The sequence below is a fragment of the Salmo salar genome, chromosome 12 (assembly GCF_965601325.2).
Source record: "Salmo salar chromosome 12, fSalSal1, whole genome shotgun sequence".
Lineage (NCBI taxonomy): Eukaryota > Metazoa > Chordata > Actinopteri > Salmoniformes > Salmonidae > Salmo > Salmo salar.
Genome location: NC_138302.1, coordinates 98337103 through 98358771, shown reverse-complemented (window position 1 = coordinate 98358771; position 21669 = coordinate 98337103). Strand labels below are relative to the sequence as shown.

Below are 21669 nucleotides of genomic sequence, written 5' to 3'. Positions count from 1 at the left end.
GCATCAGCAGGACAGTAATAATGTGTTTTTACCTGGTAGTCCAGCATCAGCAGGACAGTAATAATAATGTGTGTTTACCTGGTAGTCCAGCATCAGCAGGACAGTAATAATAATTATAATAATGTGTGTTTACCTGGTAGTCCAGCATCAGCAGGACAGTAATAATAATAATAATAATAATAATAATGTGTGTTTACCTGGTAGTCCAGCATCAGCAGGACAGTGCAGCGTACCCCTACATCACCTGGTCTCTTCACCTGGAAGCCGTCTGTCTCCTGAGTGGTCGCAGTCCTGTGCCACTATGCAATAGAAATAACTTTGTTTCTTTAGAACAGAATCGCATTACTAAGACTACAATAGAGAAAGTGGTTAAGAAGAGTGGTGGCGGCAATTCGCTTACATTGTTCATGAAAATAAAATCTAATTATAGATTTTTACATCCGAACATTAACCTGCATCTTTTTACCTCGACCAAGTGATTGTCAGGCCCATATAGGTCCTTGTCCAACTCGATGACCAGAGACTTGAAGAAGGAAGAGAACTTTCTCTTCTGCTTGGTTGCTTCATACTTAGACACAGCAGTCTGAGAAAGAAAACAATTATCAGACGCATTTCACCAAGTCACATAAAAACACACAGACACTAAGCTTCAACACACAAACATACAACTAATAATTAGTCTTACATCTTCAAGCAGGCGTCCTTCGACACGCAATTCCCATGATGCAACAGTGCCCTCTCCGTCTTCTGCGTCGGGCTTGGCAGGGTTGAACGTGTTGGATATGAAGATACGAAGTTTTCGCTTTTGCTGAAACACAAAAAGTCCAGTCATGTTTAATTTCACTATCAAAATGTGTAGAATCTTCAGAGGAAAACATGGGAAGTGATGAGCAGGGAAAACTCAACCTGGACCAAGCCCTAATCCTAGAGACATGAAAGAGAAAAACGCGATGTAAAAAAGGCCGACGTGCGGACACCCTGACAAAACTACATCGACGGGTACATAAAATTGCCTCCACCCTCCGTTCTATTGGTGAACGTACAATCACCGGAGAACAAACTGGATGAGCTCCGTTCGAGACTATCCTATCAACGGGACCTGAAGAACTATAATATTCTGTGTTTCACGGAGTCGTGGCTGAAGAAGGACACGGATAATATATCTAGCTGTTTTTTTTTTTAATGCAGCGCCCGGACAGACCGGAAGCGTCGGGTAAGCTCACGGGAGGAGCTGTCTTTTGAGATGAGCGACCTCTAACATAAGGGATTCTAGAGGTTCTGCTTGACTAAGTTAGAATATCTCTTGATAAGATATACACCATTTGCCATTCGAGTTTATCTATATTTTTCGTAGCCGTCTATTTACCACCACAAACCGATGCTGGCACTAAGACGGAACGCAACGAGCTGTACAGGGCCATAAGCAAACAATCTAACGCTCATCCAGAGGCGGTGCTCCTAGTGGCCGGGGACTTTAATGCAGGAAAATGTAAATCAGTGTCACCCAATTTCTACCAGCATGTCACGTGTGCAACTAGAGGCAAAAGAATAATCTAGATCACCTTTACTTTACACACAAAGCTGTCCCCTCGCCCTCCATTTGGCAAATCTGACCACATCTCCTGTTAACTCAAAAACAGGAAGTAGCAGTAACATGCTCAATATAGAAGTGGTCCGATGAAGCGGATGCTAAGCTACAGGACTGTTTTGCTAGTGTAGAATGAAATATGTTCCCGGGATCCATCCGATGGCATGGAGTTTACCACATCAGTCACTGATGTTAATAAGTGCATCGACGACGTTGTCCCCACAGTGACAGTACGTACAGGTATATATACACACACAAAAGCATGTGGACACCCCCTTCAAATTAGTGGATTTGGCTATTTCAGCCACACCCATTGCAGACAGGTGTATAAAAAAATAAAAATCGAGCACAAAGCCATGCAACCTACAAAGAAAAACATTGGCAGTAGAATGGGGGGTACTGAAGAGATCAGTGATGTTCAATGTGGAACAGTCATAGAACGCCCTGCTAGAGCTGCCTCGGTCAACTATAAGTGCTGTTATTGTGAGGTGGAAACGTTTAGGAGCAACAACGGCTCAGCCGCGAAGTGGTAGGCCACACAAGCTCAGAGAACGGGACTGCCGAGTGATGAAGAGCGTAGTCTGTCCTCGGTTGCAGCACTCACTACCGACTTCCAAACGGCCTCTGGAAGCAACGTCAGCACAAGAACTGTTCGTCGGGAGCTTCATGAAATGGGTTTCCATGGCAGAGCAGCCACACACAAGCCTAAGATCACCATGCGCAATGCCAAGCGTCGGCTGAAGGGTGTAAAGCTCACCGCCATTGGACTATGGAGCAGTGGAAATGCGTTCTCTGGAGTGATGAATCACGCTTCACCATCTGGCAGTCTGATGGACGAATCTGGATTTGGTGGATGCCAGGATAATGCTACCTGCCCCAATGCATAGTGCCAACTGTACAGTTAGGTGGAGGAGGAATAATGGTCTGGGGCTATTTTTCAGCAATGTTCCAACATCTAGTGGAAAACATTACAGCAGCCAAGGGGGGACCAACTCCATATTAATGCCAATGATATTTGACGAAAAGTTGCCCACATACTTTTGATCATGTGGTGTACATATCCCAACCAGAAGACATGGACTGCAGGCAACATCCGCACTGAGCTAATGGCTAGAGCTGCCACTTTCAAGGAGTGGAAAACACTAATCCCACTACGCCCACCGACGAACCATTAAACAGGCAATGCGTCAGTACAGTACTAAGATCAAATCCTACTTCGAGTTGCAAAAGGTCGGAAACTTTCCGGTAAATATCCTGAAATTTTCCGGTAATTATCCAGCATTTTTATGGAAATTTTCCATGGGAAGTTAAGCCCAGGAATTTGGGGAATCTTGATTAAATTCACCAAAATAAGTTAACGTATAACAGTGAACCTTTTTTTGTGGGATACACAAGGCAATTCTAGGTCTTGTGGCATATTTTGGTTAAACTATCCCCAATTCAATGGAATTGCAACCCTCTGCATGCACAGTGCAGTGCACTCTTCCGTCACGCGCGCAGTGCACTCTTCCGTCACGCGCGCAGTGCACTCTTCCGTCACGCGTGCAGCTGATTCTCAAGATCTTGCATACTAATGAGATGCTATTGAGCCCACACTACTACACTGTCTGGGCAAAGGACTACATGCTTTCTATTAAGTTTTGATTACAATACTGGGTGGGGTGAATATATTTTATATGACATACATTATTTTATGTTAACTAGTAAATAGTAGCCTACAGCAAAGTGTGTTTAAATCATTTCCAACTTCTGCAACAATTTCTGCTAGTTTTTGCTACCATGTGGGGTTTTAGCTTGCTTGAGCCGGCTAACTGAGGAGTGTTAATTCACCCGTTTCCATACATGTTTAATTTTAAAACATTTATCTTACAAAGGAGTTAATCTAACTATTTATCTGTACATGGAATTGTATTTGTTTTTTTTTAATACACATTTTTTTCTAATCTTTACAGGAAAATGCCACGGGCACAATCTGAAATTTGGAAACATTTCACTGCAGCTAATGTAGAAGAAAAACTGTGTACATTTACAAATACTGTGACAAATCATATGTAAAGAATGCAACAAAGATGCAGAATCATCTGGCCAAGTGCATAAAGTTCCCTCAGCGCTCACAACAAGCAACCTCTGACTAAAGTCCCTCTACTTCTATTGGAGGTGAAAATGATGAATCAGACACCTTATCGATAGCAACAGCTCCTGGTCCTCTTGGAATCAGAATGATTTTTTTTGACACAATGGAGGAACGTAGTCAGAGAAATGCTGATGAATGTCTTGATCGAGCTGTGTATGCAACTGGTTCACCTCTGATGCTCACAGGCAATGTGTATTGGAAAAGATTTCTGAATGTTATTCGCCCAGCATACACCCCTACAACCAGACATGCTTTATCTACTCATTTGCTGGATGCAGAGTTCAACAGAGTTCAAGTGAAGGTCAAGCAAATCATAGAGAAAGCAGACTGTATTGCAATTTTCTCTGATGGGTGGTCGAATGTTCGTGGGAAAGGAATAATTAACTACATCATCTCCACCCCTCAACCAGTATTCTACAAGAGCACAAACACAAGGGACAACAGACACACTGGTCTCAACATTGCAGATTGGCTGAAGGCAGTCATCAATGACCTTGGACCACAGCAGGTATTTGGTGCTGCGAACATGAAGGCTGCTTGGTCTAAAGTGGAGTAGTCCTACCCTGACGTTACAGCTCATGCATTGAATCTGCTCCTCAAGGACACCATGGCACTGAAAACAATGGATACACTCTACAACAGAACCAAGGAAATGGTAAGGTATGTGAAGGGTCATCAAGTTATAGCAGCAATCTACCTCACCAAGCAAAGTGAGAAGAATAAGAGCACCACATTGAAGCTGCCCAGCAACACCCGTTGGGGTGGTGTTGTCATCATGTTTGACAGTCTCCTGGAGGGGAAGGAGTCTCTCCAAGAAATGGCCATATCACAGTCTGCCGATATGGACAGCCCCATCAAGAGGATCCTCCTGGATGATGTATTTTGGGAGAGAGTGGTAAGCAGCCTGAAACCTACAGCAGTAGCCATTGCACGGATTGAGGTAGACAATGCCATCCCTGTCTGATGTTCAGACTCTGTTTGCAGATGTAAGAGAAGAAATCTGTACTGCCCTGCCCACTTCACTGTTGCTCCAAGCAGAGGAAACTGCAGTTCTGAAATACATAAAAAAAGCGTGAAAACTTCTGCCTGAAGCCCATACACGTAACAGAGTACATATTGGACCCCAAGTATGCTGGCAAAGAATCTTGTCTGGTGCAGAGATCAACAAGGCCTATGGTGTCATCACTACTGTGTCTCGCCACCTTGGCCTGGATGTGGGCAAGTTTCTTGGCAGTCTGGCGAAGTACACTTCCATGAAAGGGCTTTGGGATGGAGATGCAATATGGCAGTCGTGCCAACATATCTCATCAGCCACCTGGTGGAAGGGACTTTGTGGCTCTGAGGCTCTTTCCCCTGTTGCCTCCATCATCCTCCAAATCAAACCAACATCAGCCGCCTCAGAACGCAACTGGTCCTTGTTTGGGAACACACACCACGCACGCAACAGGCTGACCAATACAAGGGTTGAAAAATTGGCGGCCATCTGGGTCTTTTTGAGCCCGACAATGAGCCATCGTCAACAAGGTTGGAAAGTGACAGTGAAGATGAGGCCTGATGTTCAAGAGGTGGACATTGAGGAGGTCCAGGGAGAAGACATGGAGGCCTGAGAGGAAGACAACCAAAGCTTTAGTTTCTAGACTATAATTTTACAGATATGTTGAAAACGTTTTTGGGAGATGCGATGGATCATTGGGGATCATTCAATATTCCCTTTCTTTTGTTGTTCAGTGAAATCATCCCATGTGACGAGTCAACTCATCTAATTAAAGTTCAATTCGTAAATACATTTTTTATTTCTATTGGAAGGATTTAAATATTTGCAATTATGTCTACTTATGATAACGTAAAAGGCTTATGTTTCTGTCTCCAAATTATATGGTAAATATATCCAATGCAAAAAATATCTACATTTAAATGGTATTAATATTAATTTGCATATATTCCCGTTAATTTATGTATGAGAATTATCACAGATTACAAAGACAAACACAGCCTTGAGCTGCCCAGTGACACAAGCCTACCAGATGAGCTAAATGCCTTCTATGCATTGCTTCAAGGCAAGCAACACCAAAACATGCAGGAGAGCAGCAGCTGTTCCAGACGGTTGTGTGATCACGCTCTCCATAAGACATTTAAACAGGTTAACATTCACAAGGCCGCAGGGCAGATGGATTACCAGGATGCGTACTCAGAGCATGCGCTAACCAGCTGACAAGTGTCTACACTGACATTTTCATCTCCTTGATCCAGTCTGTAATACCTACATGTTTCAAGTAGTCCACCATAGTCCCTGTGCACAAGAACGGCAAGGTAACCTGTGTAAATGACTATCGCACCGTAGCACTCACATGTGTAGCCATGAAATGCTTTGAAAACTGGTCATGGCTCACATCAACACCATCACCCTGGACCCTCTCCAATTCCCCTACCACCCCAACAGATCCACAGATGATGCAATCTATATTGCACTCCACACTGCCCTTTCCTACCTGGACAAGAGGAACACCTATGTGAGAATGCTATTCATTATCTACAGCTCAACATTCAACACCATAGCGCCCATGAAGGTCATCACTAAGCTAAGGACCCTGGGACTAAACACCTCCCTCTGCAACTGGATCCTGGACTTCCTGATTGGTCGCCCCCAGGTGGTAAGGGTAGGCAACAACACATCCGCCACGGTGACCCTCAACATGAGGGGCCCCTCAGGGGTGCTTGCTCAGTTCACTCCTGTACTCCTTGCTCACCCACAACTGTGTGGCCGCGCACTACTCATTAAGTTTGCCAACGACACAACTGTGGTAGGCCTGATCACAGACGACGATGAGACAGCCTATAGGGAGGCGGTCAGAGACCTGGAATGTGGTGCCAGGACAACCTGTCCCTCAACGTTAGCAAGACAAAGTAACTGATCGTGGACTTCAGGAAACGGAGGGCCAAGCCCACCCCCATTCACGTCGACAGGGCTGTAGTGGAGCAGGTCGAGAGCGTTATGTTCATCGGTGTCCACATCACTAAGGATCTATCATGGTCCACCCACGCACCAACATAGTCATGAAGAGGGCACGACAACGCCTCTTCCCACTCAAGAGGCTGAAAACATTTGGCATGGGTTCTCAGATCCTCAATAAGTTGCACCATTGAGAGCATCTTGACTGACTGTATCACCGCTTGCTTTGGCAACTTCTTAGCATCCGACCACAAGGCACTACAGAGGGAAGCGCATACACCCCCAGGTCCTCACTGGGGCCAAGCTCCCTGCCACCCAGGACCTCTACACCAGGCGGTGTCAGAAGAAGGCCCTAAAAATGGTCAAAGACTACAGCCACCCAAGTCATAAACTGTTCTCGCTGCTGTTCTCAAGCGGTACCGATGCACCAAATCTGGAACCAACAAGACCCTGAACAACATCAGTTGGTAGAGCATGGTGTTTGCAACGCCAGGGAGGGTTGTGGGTTCGATTCCCACGGGGGACCAGTACGGAGAAGAAAAAAAAATAAGAAAAAAAAAAATGTATGAAATGTAAGTCGCTCTGGATAAGAGCGTCTGCTAAATGACTAAAATGTAAAAATGTAAGCCATAAGACTGTTAAATAGTTAGTTAAAGAGTTAACCAGATAGCTACCCGGACTCTCCGCATTGACCCTTTTTGCACACATTTTTTGGACTCATCACATACGCTGCAGCTACAGTTTATTATTTGTCACTTTATTCCTAGTTATATGTACATATCTACCTCAATTACCTCGTAACCCCGCACATTAACTCAGTACCCTGTGTATATAGCCAAGTTATCGATGTGTATTTATCATTACGTTTTTTACTTTTCTATTATTTCTCTATTTTCTTTCTGTCTGCATTGTTGGAAGGGCCATGAGTAAGCAATTCACTGCTAGTCTACACTTGTTTATGAAGCAGGTGATGAATAAAATGTTATTTAAACTCAGGCCCTGGCTGGCTGGGCTACAACTCAGGCCCTGGCTGGCTGGGCTACAACTCAGGCCCTGGCTGGCTGGGCTACAACTCAGGCCCTGGCTGGCTGGGCTACAACTCAGGCCCTGGCTGGCTGGGCTACAACTCAGGCCCTGGCTGGCTGGGCTACAACTCAGGCCCTGAGCTTTTCCTGGTCAGGTCACCTTGATAAATCAGGAAAAAGTCCTGGGCTGAGTTGTAGCCTATAAAATCCCTGTTCATATTATGTTATTCCTTATGATCTAAAAGGAAACAATGATCCTAGATCAGCACTGTTACTTTGAAGTGCTTTATGAATACAGGCCTTGGCCCCTAGTGAGGAAATAACCCCACCCGTTTACCTTGATGGGTCTCTTGAGTGCCTCCTGGATGTCCAGGCGTTTCCTCATGATGGTCTGGTCCAGCTTCCTCTCAAACGCCAGCAGGTCCATGTAGGCCTGAGACTCTGGCACCAGCTCCCGGATCCTCTGAGGTAAAATCTTATCCGCCATCTTCTTCTTCTTGGTACTGCAACAGAAGATAACAATAGTGTGAGTTGATAAGGAATGAAAAGGCCTATATGCACTATGTATACACATTCATTTTCCCCTACAAAGACATGGTCAACTCTTAATGAGGACAAACGTCCCTCCTTATACCCTGGTAACAATGTGAAAGCCTGCGGTTGAAGTAAATCCTGTCAAGCCTAAAATAATAGTCCGATTTTACTGTTGGTTGCGCTGCTGTTGGACCTGCTGGATCTGCTGGGGGGCAGGCCTTTTACGGGAGGGGTCCATGACACTGGGCATCCCTGGTCGGGACACAGGGCTGGAGCCGTAGCCTGGAGGCCCCATGGGCGGGCCCTGGGGGGTCATACGGCTGGATGGGGGCATCCCACCTGGTCTCTGGAGGGAGAGGTGAAAAAAGACAGGGGAGAGGTTAGAGTCTGGAGGAGAGGAGGGGTTAGAGTCTGGAAGAGAGGAGGGGTTAGAGTCTGGAGGAGAGGAGGGGTTAGAGTCTGGAGGAGAGGAGGGGTTAGAGTCTGGAGGAGGGGAGGGGTTAGAGTCTGGAGGAGGGGAGGGGTTAGAGTCTGGAAGAGAGGAGGGGTTAGAGTCTGGAGGAGAGGAGGGGTTAGAGTCTGGAAGAGAGGAGGGGTTAGAGTCTGGAAGAGAGGAGGGGTTAGAGTCTGGAGGAGAGGAGGGGTTAGAGTCTGGAGGAGAGGAGGGGTTAGAGTCTGGAGGAGGGTAGGCTGGAGGGAGGGTTAGAGTCTGGAGGAGGGGAGGGGTTAGAGTCTGGAAGAGAGGAGGGGTTAGAGTCTGGAGGAGAGGAGGGGTTAGAGTCTGGAAGAGAGGAGGGGATAGAGTCTGGAGGAGGGGTTAGAGTCTGGAGGAGGGGTTAGAGTCTGGAGGAGAGGAGGGGTTAGAGTCTGGAGGAGAGGAGGGGTTAGAGTCTGGAGGAGAGGAGGGGTTAGAGTCTGGAAGAGAGGAGGGGTTAGAGTCTGGAAGAGAGGAGGGGTTAGAGTCTGGAGGAGAGGAGGGGTTAGAGTCTGGAAGAGAGGAGGGGTTAGAGTCTGGAAGAGAGGAGGGGTTAGAGTCTGGAAGAGAGGAGGGGTTAGAGTCTGGAAGAGAGGAGGGGTTAGAGTCTGGAAGAGAGGAGGGGTTAGAGTCTGGAGGAGAGGAGGGGTTAGAGTCTGGAGGAGGGGTTAGAGTCTGGAGGAGGGGTTAGAGTCTGGAGGAGGGGTTAGAGTCTGGAGGAGGGGTTAGAGTCTGGAGGAGGGGTTAGAGTCTGGAAGAGGGGTTAGAGTCTGGAAGAGAGGAGGGGTTAGAGTCTGGAGGAGGGGTTAGAGTCTGGAAGAGGGGTTAGAGTCTGGAGGAGGGGTTAGAGTCTGGAGGAGGGGTTAGAGTCTGGAGGAGGGGTTAGAGTCTGGAGGAGGGGTTAGAGTCTGGAGGAGGGGTTAGAGTCTGGAAGAGAGGAGGGGTTAGAGTCTGGAAGAGAGGAGGGGTTAGTCTGGAAGAGAGGAGGGGTTAGAGTCTGGAGGAGGGGTTAGAGTCTGGAGGAGGGGTTAGAGTCTGGAGGAGGGGTTAGAGTCTGGAGGAGAGGAGGGGTTAGAGTCTGGAGGAGAGGAGGGGTTAGAGTCTGGAGGAGAGGAGGGGTTAGAGTCTGGAAGAGAGGAGGGGTTAGAGTCTGGAAGAGAGGAGGGGTTAGAGTCTGGAAGAGAGGAGGGGTTAGAGTCTGGAAGAGAGGAGGGGTTAGAGTCTGGAAGAGAGGAGGGGTTAGAGTCTGGAGGAGGGGTTAGAGTCTGGAGGAGGGGTTAGAGTCTGGAGGAGAGGAGGGGTTAGAGTCTGGAGGAGGGGGGTTAGAGTCTGGAGGAGGGGTTAGAGTCTGGAGGAGGGGTTAGAGTCTGGAGGAGGGGTTAGAGTCTGGAGGAGAGGAGGGGTTAGAGTCTGGAAGAGAGGAGGGGTTAGAGTCTGGAAGAGAGGAGGGGTTAGAGTCTGGAAGAGAGGAGGGGTTAGAGTCTGGAGGAGGGGTTAGAGTCTGGAGGAGGGGTTAGAGTCTGGAAGAGAGGAGGGGTTAGAGTCTGGAGGAGAGGAGGGGTTAGAGTCTGGAGGAGAGGAGGGGTTAGAGTCTGGAGGAGAGGAGGGGTTAGAGTCTGGAGGAGGGGTTAGAGTCTGGAAGAGAGGAGGGGTTAGAGTCTGGAGGAGAGGAGGGGTTAGAGTCTGGAAGAGAGGAGGGGTTAGAGTCTGGAGGAGAGGTTAGAGTCTGGAGGAGGGGTTAGAGTCTGGAGGAGGGGTTAGAGTCTGGAGGAGGGGTTAGAGTCTGGAGGAGAGGAGGGGTTAGAGTCTGGAGGAGAGGAGGGGTTAGAGTCTGGAGGAGAGGAGGGGTTAGAGTCTGGAAGAGAAGAGGGGTTAGAGTCTGGAAGAGAGGAGGGGTTAGAGTCTGGAAGAGAGGAGGGGTTAGAGTCTGGAAGAGAGGAGGGGTTAGAGTCTGGAGGAGAGGAGGGGTTAGAGTCTGGAGGAGAGGAGGGGTTAGAGTCTGGAGGAGAGGAGGGGTTAGAGTCTGGAAGAGAGGAGGGGTTAGAGTCTGGAAGAGAGGAGGGGTTAGAGTCTGGAAGAGAGGAGGGGTTAGAGTCTGGAGGAGAGGAGGGGTTAGAGTCTGGAAGAGAGGAGGGGTTAGAGTCTGGAAGAGAGGAGGGGTTAGAGTCTGGAAGAGAGGAGGGGTTAGAGTCTGGAGGAGAGGAGGGGTTAGAGTCTGGAAGAGAGGAGGGGTTAGAGTCTGGAGGAGAGGAGGGGTTAGAGTCTGGAGGAGGGGTTAGAGTCTGGAGGAGGGGTTAGAGTCTGGAGGAGGGGTTAGAGTCTGGAGGAGGGGTTAGAGTCTGGAGGAGGGGTTAGAGTCTGGAGGAGAGGAGGGGTTAGAGTCTGGAGGAGGGGTTAGAGTCTGGAGGAGGGGTTAGAGTCTGGAGGAGGGGTTAGAGTCTGGAGGAGGGGTTAGAGTCTGGAGGAGGGGTTAGAGTCTGGAGGAGAGGAGGGGTTAGAGTCTGGAAGAGAGGAGGGGTTAGAGTCTGGAAGAGAGGAGGGGTTAGAGTCTGGAAGAGAGGAGGGGTTAGAGTCTGGAAGAGAGGAGGGGTTAGAGTCTGGAGGAGAGGAGGGGTTAGAGTCTGGAGGAGAGGAGGGGTTAGAGTCTGGAAGAGAGGAGGGGTTAGAGTCTGGAGGAGAGGAGGGGTTAGAGTCTGGAAGAGAGGAGGGGTTAGAGTCTGGAGGAGGGGTTAGAGTCTGGAGGAGGGGTTAGAGTCTGGAGGAGAGGAGGGGTTAGAGTCTGGAAGAGAGGAGGGGTTAGAGTCTGGAAGAGAGGAGGGGTTAGAGTCTGGAAGAGAGGAGGGGTTAGAGTCTGGAAGAGAGGAGGGGTTAGAGTCTGGAAGAGAGGAGGGGTTAGAGTCTGGAAGAGAGGAGGGGTTAGAGTCTGGAAGAGAGGAGGGGTTAGAGTCTGGAGGAGAGGCGATAAGAGACAGGGTAGGGTTTAGAGTCTGGAAGAGAGGAGAGAAGAGACAGGGTAGGGTTTAGAGTCTGGAAGAGAGGAGAGAAGAGACAGGGTAGGGTTTAGAGTCTGGAAGAGAGGAGAAAAGAGACAGGGGAGGGTTTAGAGTCTGGAAGAGAGGAGAGGAAAAGATGGATGGCGTTTGATGGTAGGAGAAAATAGGATTAAAGAGATGAAATGTAGGACAAGAGGCAAAGAAAAAGGGAGAAGTAAAGAAAAAGGTTTTTATCGTGGGAGAGAAGACGAATGTGCTATGGATGGTTGAGATGTGAGAAACAAAATGGCTTATTTTCCATCATCTACAGGTATATTATATTTCTCCTTGCAGGTGTTATTGCAGCCTTACACAAAACAGAGCAAGGTTGTATTCTCCTGACGTAGCATACCGAATGTGTTCTAGAACGGATGCGTTCTGTTCCACAGGCAGGGTCAAGGATGTGGCTAGGTGAGGACGGTAGTGGAAGGAATTGTACTAACAACGCCCCAGCCCCATGACAAACCCTTTATGTTACAGCCAAGCATCATCTATCGCAGCGATGGACAACTGCCCCCCCCCCCCCCCCCCCCCCTTGAAGGCCCTCGGATCCATAATGTTTCAGGAAGTCAGTCGGGGTAAGTTGTGAGTTAAAACAGAATAGACCAAGGTGACATTTCAAAAGGTGATTGTGTATCAGCTGTTTCTCTCTTTTATGTCAGTCACGGATAGTCACTCAATTAGCCCATGTCAGATACCAATTTTAAAAAATGTTAAGTTAGTTGGGCGCCCAACTATCTGAACTTAGCAATCGTGGTCGAATTACCAGATTTATTAATGCAATCATGGTCTCACTCAGATATATTAAAAATTGCTCAATCTCCTCTCCACCCCATGGCAAAATGTGTAGAATTGCAGCAAACTTGCTTTAAAACATTTCCTATAAACCCCATAGCAAAATGTGTACAATTGCACGAAACTAACAATAAAACGGAAAGAAAAATATATATGTAAGAGGGGCCACTAAAATGTTTTGCTCGCAGTATGTAGAACCGCGAGCAACTGCGGCCCCTCATGAGTTCAGATGTTTTTGTGGTCTCCACCATAATCCCCAGATCTTTTATTTTATTTGACCTTTATTTAACCAGGCAAGTCAGTTAAGAACAAATTCTTATTTTCAATGACTGTCTAGGAACAGTGGGTTAACTGCCTTGTTCAGGGGCAGAACAACAGATTTTTACCTTGTCAGCTCGGGGGATTCGATCTAGCAACCTTTCGGTTACTGGCTCAACGCTCTAACCACTAGGCTACCTGCCGCCCCTATCACCAAGGTCAGGACTCTGCTGCTTCTCTGGATAGAGGATGTTTCAATGGCGTGAAAATTAGATTAAAATCATCGCCGTTATTTACGAATAACTATAAGACTAATAAATAGAAAAAAAATTGGTAAGCAGCAACAAGTGGATAAAAATCAATCTGTTGAAATACAGGCAGGGGTGCTTTGTTATAGATCGGAAGTCAATTGAACGATGGTTGAAGGACAACATAAACATCAGCAGTAGCCAACACAACAGATTGAATTAAAAACAACCTTGTATTGAATAAAGGCCACCTTATTTTGAATTCACAAAACAATATCACTCAACACCATCTTAAAAATGTGCAGTTTGCATCACAAAGTTTTTTTTAAAGAAACCGAATGCAGCTAGTACCCCATACAACGCACATATTTCCTAATATATATAGGGGTATAGATGAATTTATAACCTGTAAATATTATACCAAATTCACGCTTAAAAATCATACCAAACAATGGTTACGGAAACAGGCATTACTTGCAGGTGCACAATAAAAACACCCTCCACATCACTCACCAATCCATGTGCTAGGAACTCAAACAGGCGACTTCGTGTTTCTGAATGCATGAGTGCTTATAGAAGAAGTTGTAGAGACAGTAGCAGGCTGAAGAATAAACAGATCATGAGCCCCATCCAATAGAACAGACCAGCGAGGCTAAAGCCTAAGGCACACCCCTCTCTCTCTCTCTCTCTCTCTCCCCCTCCTCCTCTCCGACAGCCTTCGGAGGAGGGCTGTGCTGTGTTTGGCTGTCATCAACGCTGATGCACTCTACCCTCTCCTGTAATGCAAGCTACAGCCTCACACTGTCTACAAGATCACAACACACCTGGGTCGTGTTCATTATGCTATGATGTAACAAAAACATTTCCGAAAATGTACAAATGAAAATTAGCATTTCTTATTTGACAAGTCCAGGTAGTCCGCTCCCCGTTTCAGTGTGTTTGGAATCTCATGACCCTGCACCCTGCCTTCAGCCTCTGCTGAAAAGCTACCATCTGGCGTCTTCTATTTATTCCTTAGTTTTCATCCACAGTAGAGAACGTATTCTCACATTCGTCACCATAGTGATTTCAATGAGTCACGTAGATAGAACAAGTTCTAAAGCAGAGGTTTGTGAATTAATAAAAAAATTTAAAAAAAGGATAGCTGGAAGAGAGCTATCCACTGAAAAGCTTACTTCAAATTATTTCTTTATTGCCAATGCACTTTTGTTTGAAAACCTCTTTCCCCGTTGTGTTCAAGGTAGAAGGACATTGGAGTTAACATACGAAGGAAGACAAATCAAGGTGGATGTATCTTTTCACTAATAAACTGCCCACACAACATTTGTAAACGTGGCCATTAATGTGTGTGAGGCGACTGAAGAATGCAACAAAAATCCATTAAAATTTCTATAAAATCATTTTTCACTCCATTCACCACATCTCTGTGCAACCTTGGTTTTCTACAGAACAATTGGGGAGTGCTTCTAAGGCAAACAGAATGTGTGTGGCTGAGTGACAATGAAGGATGCTGCAGTCGGTGAGGCTGGCGTTTGTGTTCCACATAGTCAAGGACATGAGAGAAGAGTAGACCCACAACATCCTTTCACTGAGAAATGGTTTTCAGTTGAATTGTTGTAACAACAACAACAACAATAAATGGGTGTATGTGTACACTGTGTCAAATTGTATGACCATATACTGACCCCCCCATCGTTTAGCTAGCAGTACTTCTGTTTTTTACGTTACTAAAAGCCCCAAACACATGTTTTGCTCTGCCAGAAATACCCCCCTCTCATCTGCAACTGTAGCTGACGGCATCAAACGGTTGTCATCATTAGCTGTGATAACAAAACAGCTGTATAGTCGTAGCAGGAGATTTTATTTCCCCCGACCAACCTTTTCTTGCCGATACTTCCTTAAAATTCTCGATTTGGAAGTCACCGTTTTGCTCCATGAAGTAATCCAACGATGTTATATGTCCGCCATTTTGTCTATTTCTCATCTTCTCTCATTGAGACAGGTGAGTGTCTTTCAAAACGACAAAGGATTTCCGAGTCTCAGTGTATCACACACACACACACACACGTCTCAACCGATGACACAAAGTTAGAAATAGATAAGATGGTGGCGTATATATTATTGGATTACTTCATGGGGCAAACATTTAATTTATCAACGTAAATCAAACGTTCCCTCTGCAACTAGCCAAGTCGAGAATGAAGGAGAAAAAAAAAGGTTTAGTCGACAACATCTCTTGCTACGGCTATACAGCCGCCTCATGTCAATGGTTTTCACAGCAGCTAATGTTGAACCCACCAGCTACTACAACTGATCATTAGCCCCATGTTCTTATCAGTCTCCAAAAGTACCCAGTGTGGTAAAGCCTTGTTCCCAAAGTGGTACAGATTGTGCACCAGATGTGTGATAATTATGTATCCATTACTGTGCGTTACAGGTTAGCTTATTAAAAACGCTACCTTGTTTCTAACTAACCTGCTTTTGGCGATACATCTTATTAAAATAAAAATGTCCGTCTCTAGTTGTAGGTGGTTAAACAAAAACACAGAGAGAAATGTCTGAATGATATTAAAACTGTTTTTGTACCGGTCAAGGTCGTTCCTCGTCATCTTAGCTGCCGGACATGTAGCGTTCCCCAGCGGCTTTAAACCCAAACCGCTACACCAGGGGTATCCGACCGGGGGTCCACGGTGTTTCAGAAATGTTTACTTCAATGTTTTTTATGAATATCGCTAGCAACAGAAAACACATTTTAAATAACAGTAGAAAGATGATAATATATGTTTAATGGATGTCAAACTATTTTGCAACTCCTAATATTGAACCAATTGCACTCATTACATTAAACAGGAGTATCGCACCCGCGGGTACGGGGCCACGGCATGTGCCGCTGGTTATCATTCTTGACTTGGACATTCATTTTTTGCCAACACATGTCTCACTTTTGTTTAACCAGCTAAACTGCTGCTTTCAACAAAAATCTGTTGAGTTTTTCTAGCTAATAGGCTGTTATGGTTTATACTTCCTCTTCCAATTATAATGTGGGGAGGTCAAAATAATGAAAAATGATCTAGCAAATATATTAAAAATGTTTATTACTTCTCTTTGCCATTATCATTCACCTGACGACAAGCTGTGAAAAAAAAAAACGTTTTGGGTTAACATATGATGTGGTCTCTGCATCGCCAGTTTGCCTCGGCATTTCTCACTTGATACAAAACATGGATTTAATAGTTTTGAGTCCTCTGGTTTTTGTAAAAACCACCTGCAACTGGACAGACATTTATAAGAAACCTTTTTTCCTGAATCAAGAACGAAGACGGTGTCACCAAGAGCAGGTTAGTTGAAACCTCTACGGAGGCATTTTTTATTAACAAACCTGTAACACCCAGTAATGAAAACATCTGGAGAGGTTAAAGGCCAGCAGATGGTATTGAATTGTTTCATCAAATCAAATATTATGTGTCACATGCGCCGAATACAACAGGTCTGTAGACCTTACAGTGAAATGCTTCCTTATAAGCCCTTAAACAACAATGTAGCTGAGAAAAAAAATAAAATAAATAAAGGTAAGAATAACAAATAACTAAAGAGCAGAAGTAAATAACAATAGTGGGGCTGTATACAGGGGGTAATACAAACGTCTGGATAGCCATTTGATTAGCTGTTCAGGAGTCTTATGGCTTGGGGGTAGAAGCTGTTTATTTAAGCCGGCTATATACTTGTATCCCCCGTGGACCTGTTCGTAGATTAAACATTCTCCATTCAGGCTGCAAAGGCGTCGATTTTCCCCCTTAACCCGATATAATGGCAAGTAGGTGGGGAAATATGCTTACTTTCTTTATGAAGCATTATTTTTCCACCATGCTACGGTGGCTAATGCTACTTCCTGACTTTGCAGGGTAAACAGACTGCTGCAACCTGATTGGCTGAACGCAACACAGCAACATCTGGGACTAGCATTTAGCCCCTCTAGCATGGTGGAGAATAATTGTTTCATAAAGAAATTACGCATAATATCCATCTTGTCACCATTAACATCGAGTTAAGGAGGAAATCGATGCATTTGCAGCCTGAATGGAGACTGTTTTATGTAAGAACCGGTCCACAGGGGGATACGAACGTAAAGCCAGCTGCAGAGTTTCCCTTCGGACGGGAAAGATGAAAGGACTCAATATCACCAACTTAGCTGGTTCATTGTTACCCATGTGAGGAAGTTAGGCTAGCAAGCATTTCAGCTAGGTAGACTATGAAAACAACTAAAAGCTGACAGAGCCGTAGACCGTTTCGCCAACATGAAAGAGTTGAGGACAGCATTGTCATTCAACTAGTCTACAAGTAGGGTGAATCGCCCCAAAAGTTTGTTTTACTTGGGCACCCAGACCGAAATCAGTAACATGGACAGCCACATGATATTTAGTAACATTGATTGGATTAAATTGTCTCTGGATTCTTTAAAATGTGTTTTCAGTGTATTAAACTAAGCATATATATCCTTGTTGATTTGATGTGAATGTTTAAGTTGAAATGGTGCTGGAATAACAAGAGTATTGGAATAAAGGAAGCAATACTCTCGTTGTCTTTGTGCTGACTTGCAGAAACTCTGTGGTTCTTAATCAGTAGTTGTTTAGTAAAACTGTCAAACATTAACTTGTATGGCCGTGCTGCAGGTCATATAACTGTTACATGCAATATTTGCTTTGTGGACTTCACCGGACAGATGTTGCTCTCCGGGTTTTGTGATGAAACAAATTTAGTTGAATTTATTCCGCCGCTGTGTGACTTGTATTTTTGTTGTCACTGCCTTATTGTAATATCACGGTGGCGTATGAACAAACAATGCAATTATCATTGTAATATGGCTTTTTTTACTGGCTTGGCTTGTCCAGTGACTTGACCCACGCACCGCTACTGAAAAGAGATGTTTAGACCTTCATTTACATTTAAGTCATTTAACAGACGCTTTTACCCAGAGTGATTTACAGGAGCAATTAGGATTAAGTGTCTTGCTCAAGTTCACATCGACATTTTTTTCACCAAGTTAACTCGGGGATTCGAACCTGCGATCTTTCGGGTTACTTTAATAAGCTATGAAATATGAATCAGTGGTTATAAAAAGGGTGCAACAGGTCACCTCAGGAGTAAATGTCAGTTCGCTTTTCATAGCCGACACAGAGCAGATGTCGAGACCCACACACACACCATCCACTTTTCATTCAAAACTAACGTAACTTCGTCAGCTTAATGTTATCTGTGTAGCAAACAAGCGCCAAACAACTAGCGAATGGGTTAGCTAGCTACCGTACCACTAGCGGACAGAACAGCTCAGCTAGGTGCTCATCGACAGTGTAGTTAGCTAGCTAATTATGTATAACCATGTCACTGGGAATAGCCACAAAACAAATCAATCAACAACGACAATCAGTAAATTAAAGGGGCCTTTTACGAGTAAGGGCCCACATCACTAACTAGATACTGTTAGCATAGGCTAGCTACCGCTTTGACAAAGGCTTTGTTCTAGCTTGTAGCTAGCTAACGTAACGTTAGCTGTTAAATCGTGGCTCACCGGGTATCCAGGCCCAGGCATCGGAGAGCGATAGAGGTGGTTCTGTGCGCCCGATGACGGTCCCATCCTTCCACCAGGAGTTCCAGGTCCCATACCTGGTCCTCCACCTTGCACCGGGGGTCCGGGTCCCATTCCCCCGCCACCACCTCCCGTTGGAGCTGATTGAAAACTACCTCTGGCCGCCATCTCTTCTGGGTATCTCCGTCTCCGGGTAGTGGAATGGAACTATCGCGAGAAGAGAGGAGTAGTGGAGCGATTCTTTTTACAACAATGACCTCTGGTGTTAAATTTCAATACAACCAGCCCTGATAGTGTTGATGATTAGTTATTTGAGAAGGAGACAAGTCAAGACGCTGGACCGGGTGATTCAGTTTATAGTAAGGCAGTTTATTATGAGACAAAGATATTTGGCAAAGCGTGCACGGACTCCTTCGTTTAGCTCATAGGGAACTAGCAGAAGAGAGCCCCGAAACATAGTATACATCCAATTTATACAATGAAATAACAGTGTGTTGACGTTGAGTCTAGTAGGTCCGCTCTCCTGACTGGTCGATGAGTGGAGGGACGGTCCACTCTCCGGGTGGTGTCGACTTCCCATTGGCCCTTGGCAGTGTCCTTTGTCCTCGGAGTCCAACACACCTAAGTGTGTGTGTGTGTGTATTTCTGGTAATTCGTGTCTGGGTGCTTGCGATATTCATGGAATGTTGTTCTTTACACCAGTGGTCAGTTCGTGTGGCTAGGGCTTAAGTCAGCCATCTGTCTCTGGGTGTGGTCGTGATTGGTATCAGTTGGTCTCTCAATATGTCTCTGGAATTTTGTTGTGTGCTGTTGTGAAACATGTTGTGCAAATGCCCTCCTTATATATCATTAGGTAAAACGTTAGATTATCTTTATTACAATAGGGGTATAGATTTTACATTCTACATTCTACATAAAAGCAGTCTCAAAATGAATGGCAACCAAATGCAAGTAAAACCTTTCTGTATGGGGGCATACCTGCTAACCATGTGTATGTGACAAATACATTTGATTTGATGTTTGATTTGATTTGATACTACGATGTCTCTGCCAAGGGGAGTCTGGAGTCTGGACCTTTACAATTGGCACAGGTTATTGTAGATGCCAGGTGTTGACCTGGACTGACTGGGATATTTATTCACCTTCGAACAGGTATAACAGGTTAACATTTTAATATTATTGTATTTCTAGTATGTCTACTGTATTGAGAGGGTAAACAACACATATTTGACAAACATCTCATCTCATAAGGTAATTCTGAATGATTGACTTGTTCTTTGAATAGCACTTCAAAGGCACTTGATCAGCCTGCATGGCTGCCTGCCATCGGTTTTATTATAACATCAATGAAGGAAGACATGAAATCAAAATACTCTTCCATAGCAAACCCCTGGCCTAAGACAATGTTGTCATGTTGATTCACTCAAATGAATTGTGATGAAGTCGGAGAGAGAGAGAAAGGGGGGGGGGGGGGGTAGAAAAAGAGAGCGAGAGTTCTAAGTTTTAATCTTTTGCCCCACATATACTTAGAGAGTCCTTCCCCAAAGTCACAATGAAAAGGTCTACACATTTTTAAACAATCAAACAAAAGTAATTTTTGTATACCTTTGGGGGAAAGGTGTGTTATATAGTTGGCAGCACAGTATGTCACAGCTTGCCAAGTTAAGGGGAGGAAACATAAAATGTACTATTTTCTCTGTGTACTGTAATTATACTATATAGACAATATAAATACCACCAATCATTTACATTTTTTATTATTTATTTTGTTCCATATTTTATAAAACATTGTTTTAATAAATATGAAATGTTGACCATTATAAACATTTTGAAATTAGATATTTTATTTTTATATATATACACTCAGGATACCAAACATTAGGAACACCTTCCTAATATTGAGTTGCTCCCATCACTTTTGTCATCAGAACAGCCTCAATTCGTCGGGGCATGGACTCTACAAGGTGTTGAAAGCGTTCCACAGGGATGCTGGCCCATGTTGACTCCAATTCTTCCCACAGTTGTGTCAAGTTGGCTGGATGTCCTTTGGGTAGTGGACCATTCTTGATACACATGGGAAACTGTTGAGCATGAAAAACACAAGCCTGGCTCTTGTTAACACAAACCAGTGTGCCTGGTACCTACTACCATACACCGTTCAAAGGCACTTCAATCTTTTGCCTTGCCCATTCACCCTCTAAATGGCACACATACACAATCCGTGTCTCAATTGTCTCAAGGCTTAAAAGTCCTTCTTTATCCTGTCTCCTGTCCTTCATCTATACTGATTGAAGTGGATTTAACAAGTGATATGAATAAGGGATCATAGCTTTCACCTGGATTCACCTGGTCAGTCTATGTCAGGGAAAGAGCAGGTGTTCTTAATGTTTTGTATACTCAGTGTATATATTTTTAGTTTTATAGCTACTATTTTTATTGTTGTCACTGCTGCTTTCATAATTGTGTGTATCATTTTGCTTTGGCAACATTAACCTTGTTATTCATGCCATGAAAGCATTTTAAATTAGAATATGAATACGTTTTTCAATTTGAGAGATAGAGGGACAGAGAGAAAGGGCTCTGATGGAGAGAGATAGAAAGAGGGGGAAGGAGAAAGAGAGGGGGAGAGAGGATTAGGGAGGAGATAATTGTTTGTTAACAAACAGTCAGTTCAGCTTGCTTGGTCAGCTTGTTTGGTCACCGGGCTGGACATGACTCAACACTGAACATCTGGCAGACAGTAGCTGAAATATAATCTTGGTTGGGGAAACATTGTGTACTGTATATACTTTTATTAATCTAATAAAATGGCAGAGCGAGAGAGATAGAGAGGATTGGGGATTGAGTGTTGTTTATTTTAACAAACAGTTAGGTCATTTCTCTCTCTTGCAGTGGCCTGTCTGGAACAAGACTCAATGCTGAAACAGCTTGCAGTGGCTGAAATAAAATCATTGTTGTACACTGTGTTAATTTCTTCTCAATTTGACCTTTCACAAAAACAACAGGATTTATTGGTTGGCTAACCACGCAGAAAGTAACATAGATT

General features: G+C 44.8%; 1 protein-coding gene across 2 annotated transcripts in view; it reads right to left on the bottom strand.

The window, feature by feature from the left end:
- LOC106566194 (SWI/SNF-related matrix-associated actin-dependent regulator of chromatin subfamily D member 1) overlaps nt 1-18845 on the bottom strand; it is a 38960-nt gene extending 20115 nt beyond the window's left edge. The window contains exons 1-6 of one of the 2 annotated variants that reach the window (XM_045691959.2): nt 18606-18845; nt 8402-8577; nt 8035-8200; nt 686-808; nt 467-583; nt 198-299 (exon numbers count right to left, since the gene is read on the bottom strand). In XM_045691959.2, coding sequence (XP_045547915.1) covers nt 198-299; nt 467-583; nt 686-808; nt 8035-8200; nt 8402-8577; nt 18606-18791 — 870 coding nt within the window. In that variant the 5' untranslated portion in view covers nt 18792-18845. Of the gene's footprint in view, nt 1-197; nt 300-466; nt 584-685; nt 809-8034; nt 8201-8401; nt 8578-15625; nt 15709-18605 lie in introns of those variants that run through there. The other variant, XM_045691960.2, reaches the window with a different exon arrangement.
- Between the last annotated feature and the right edge of the window lie 2824 nt (nt 18846-21669).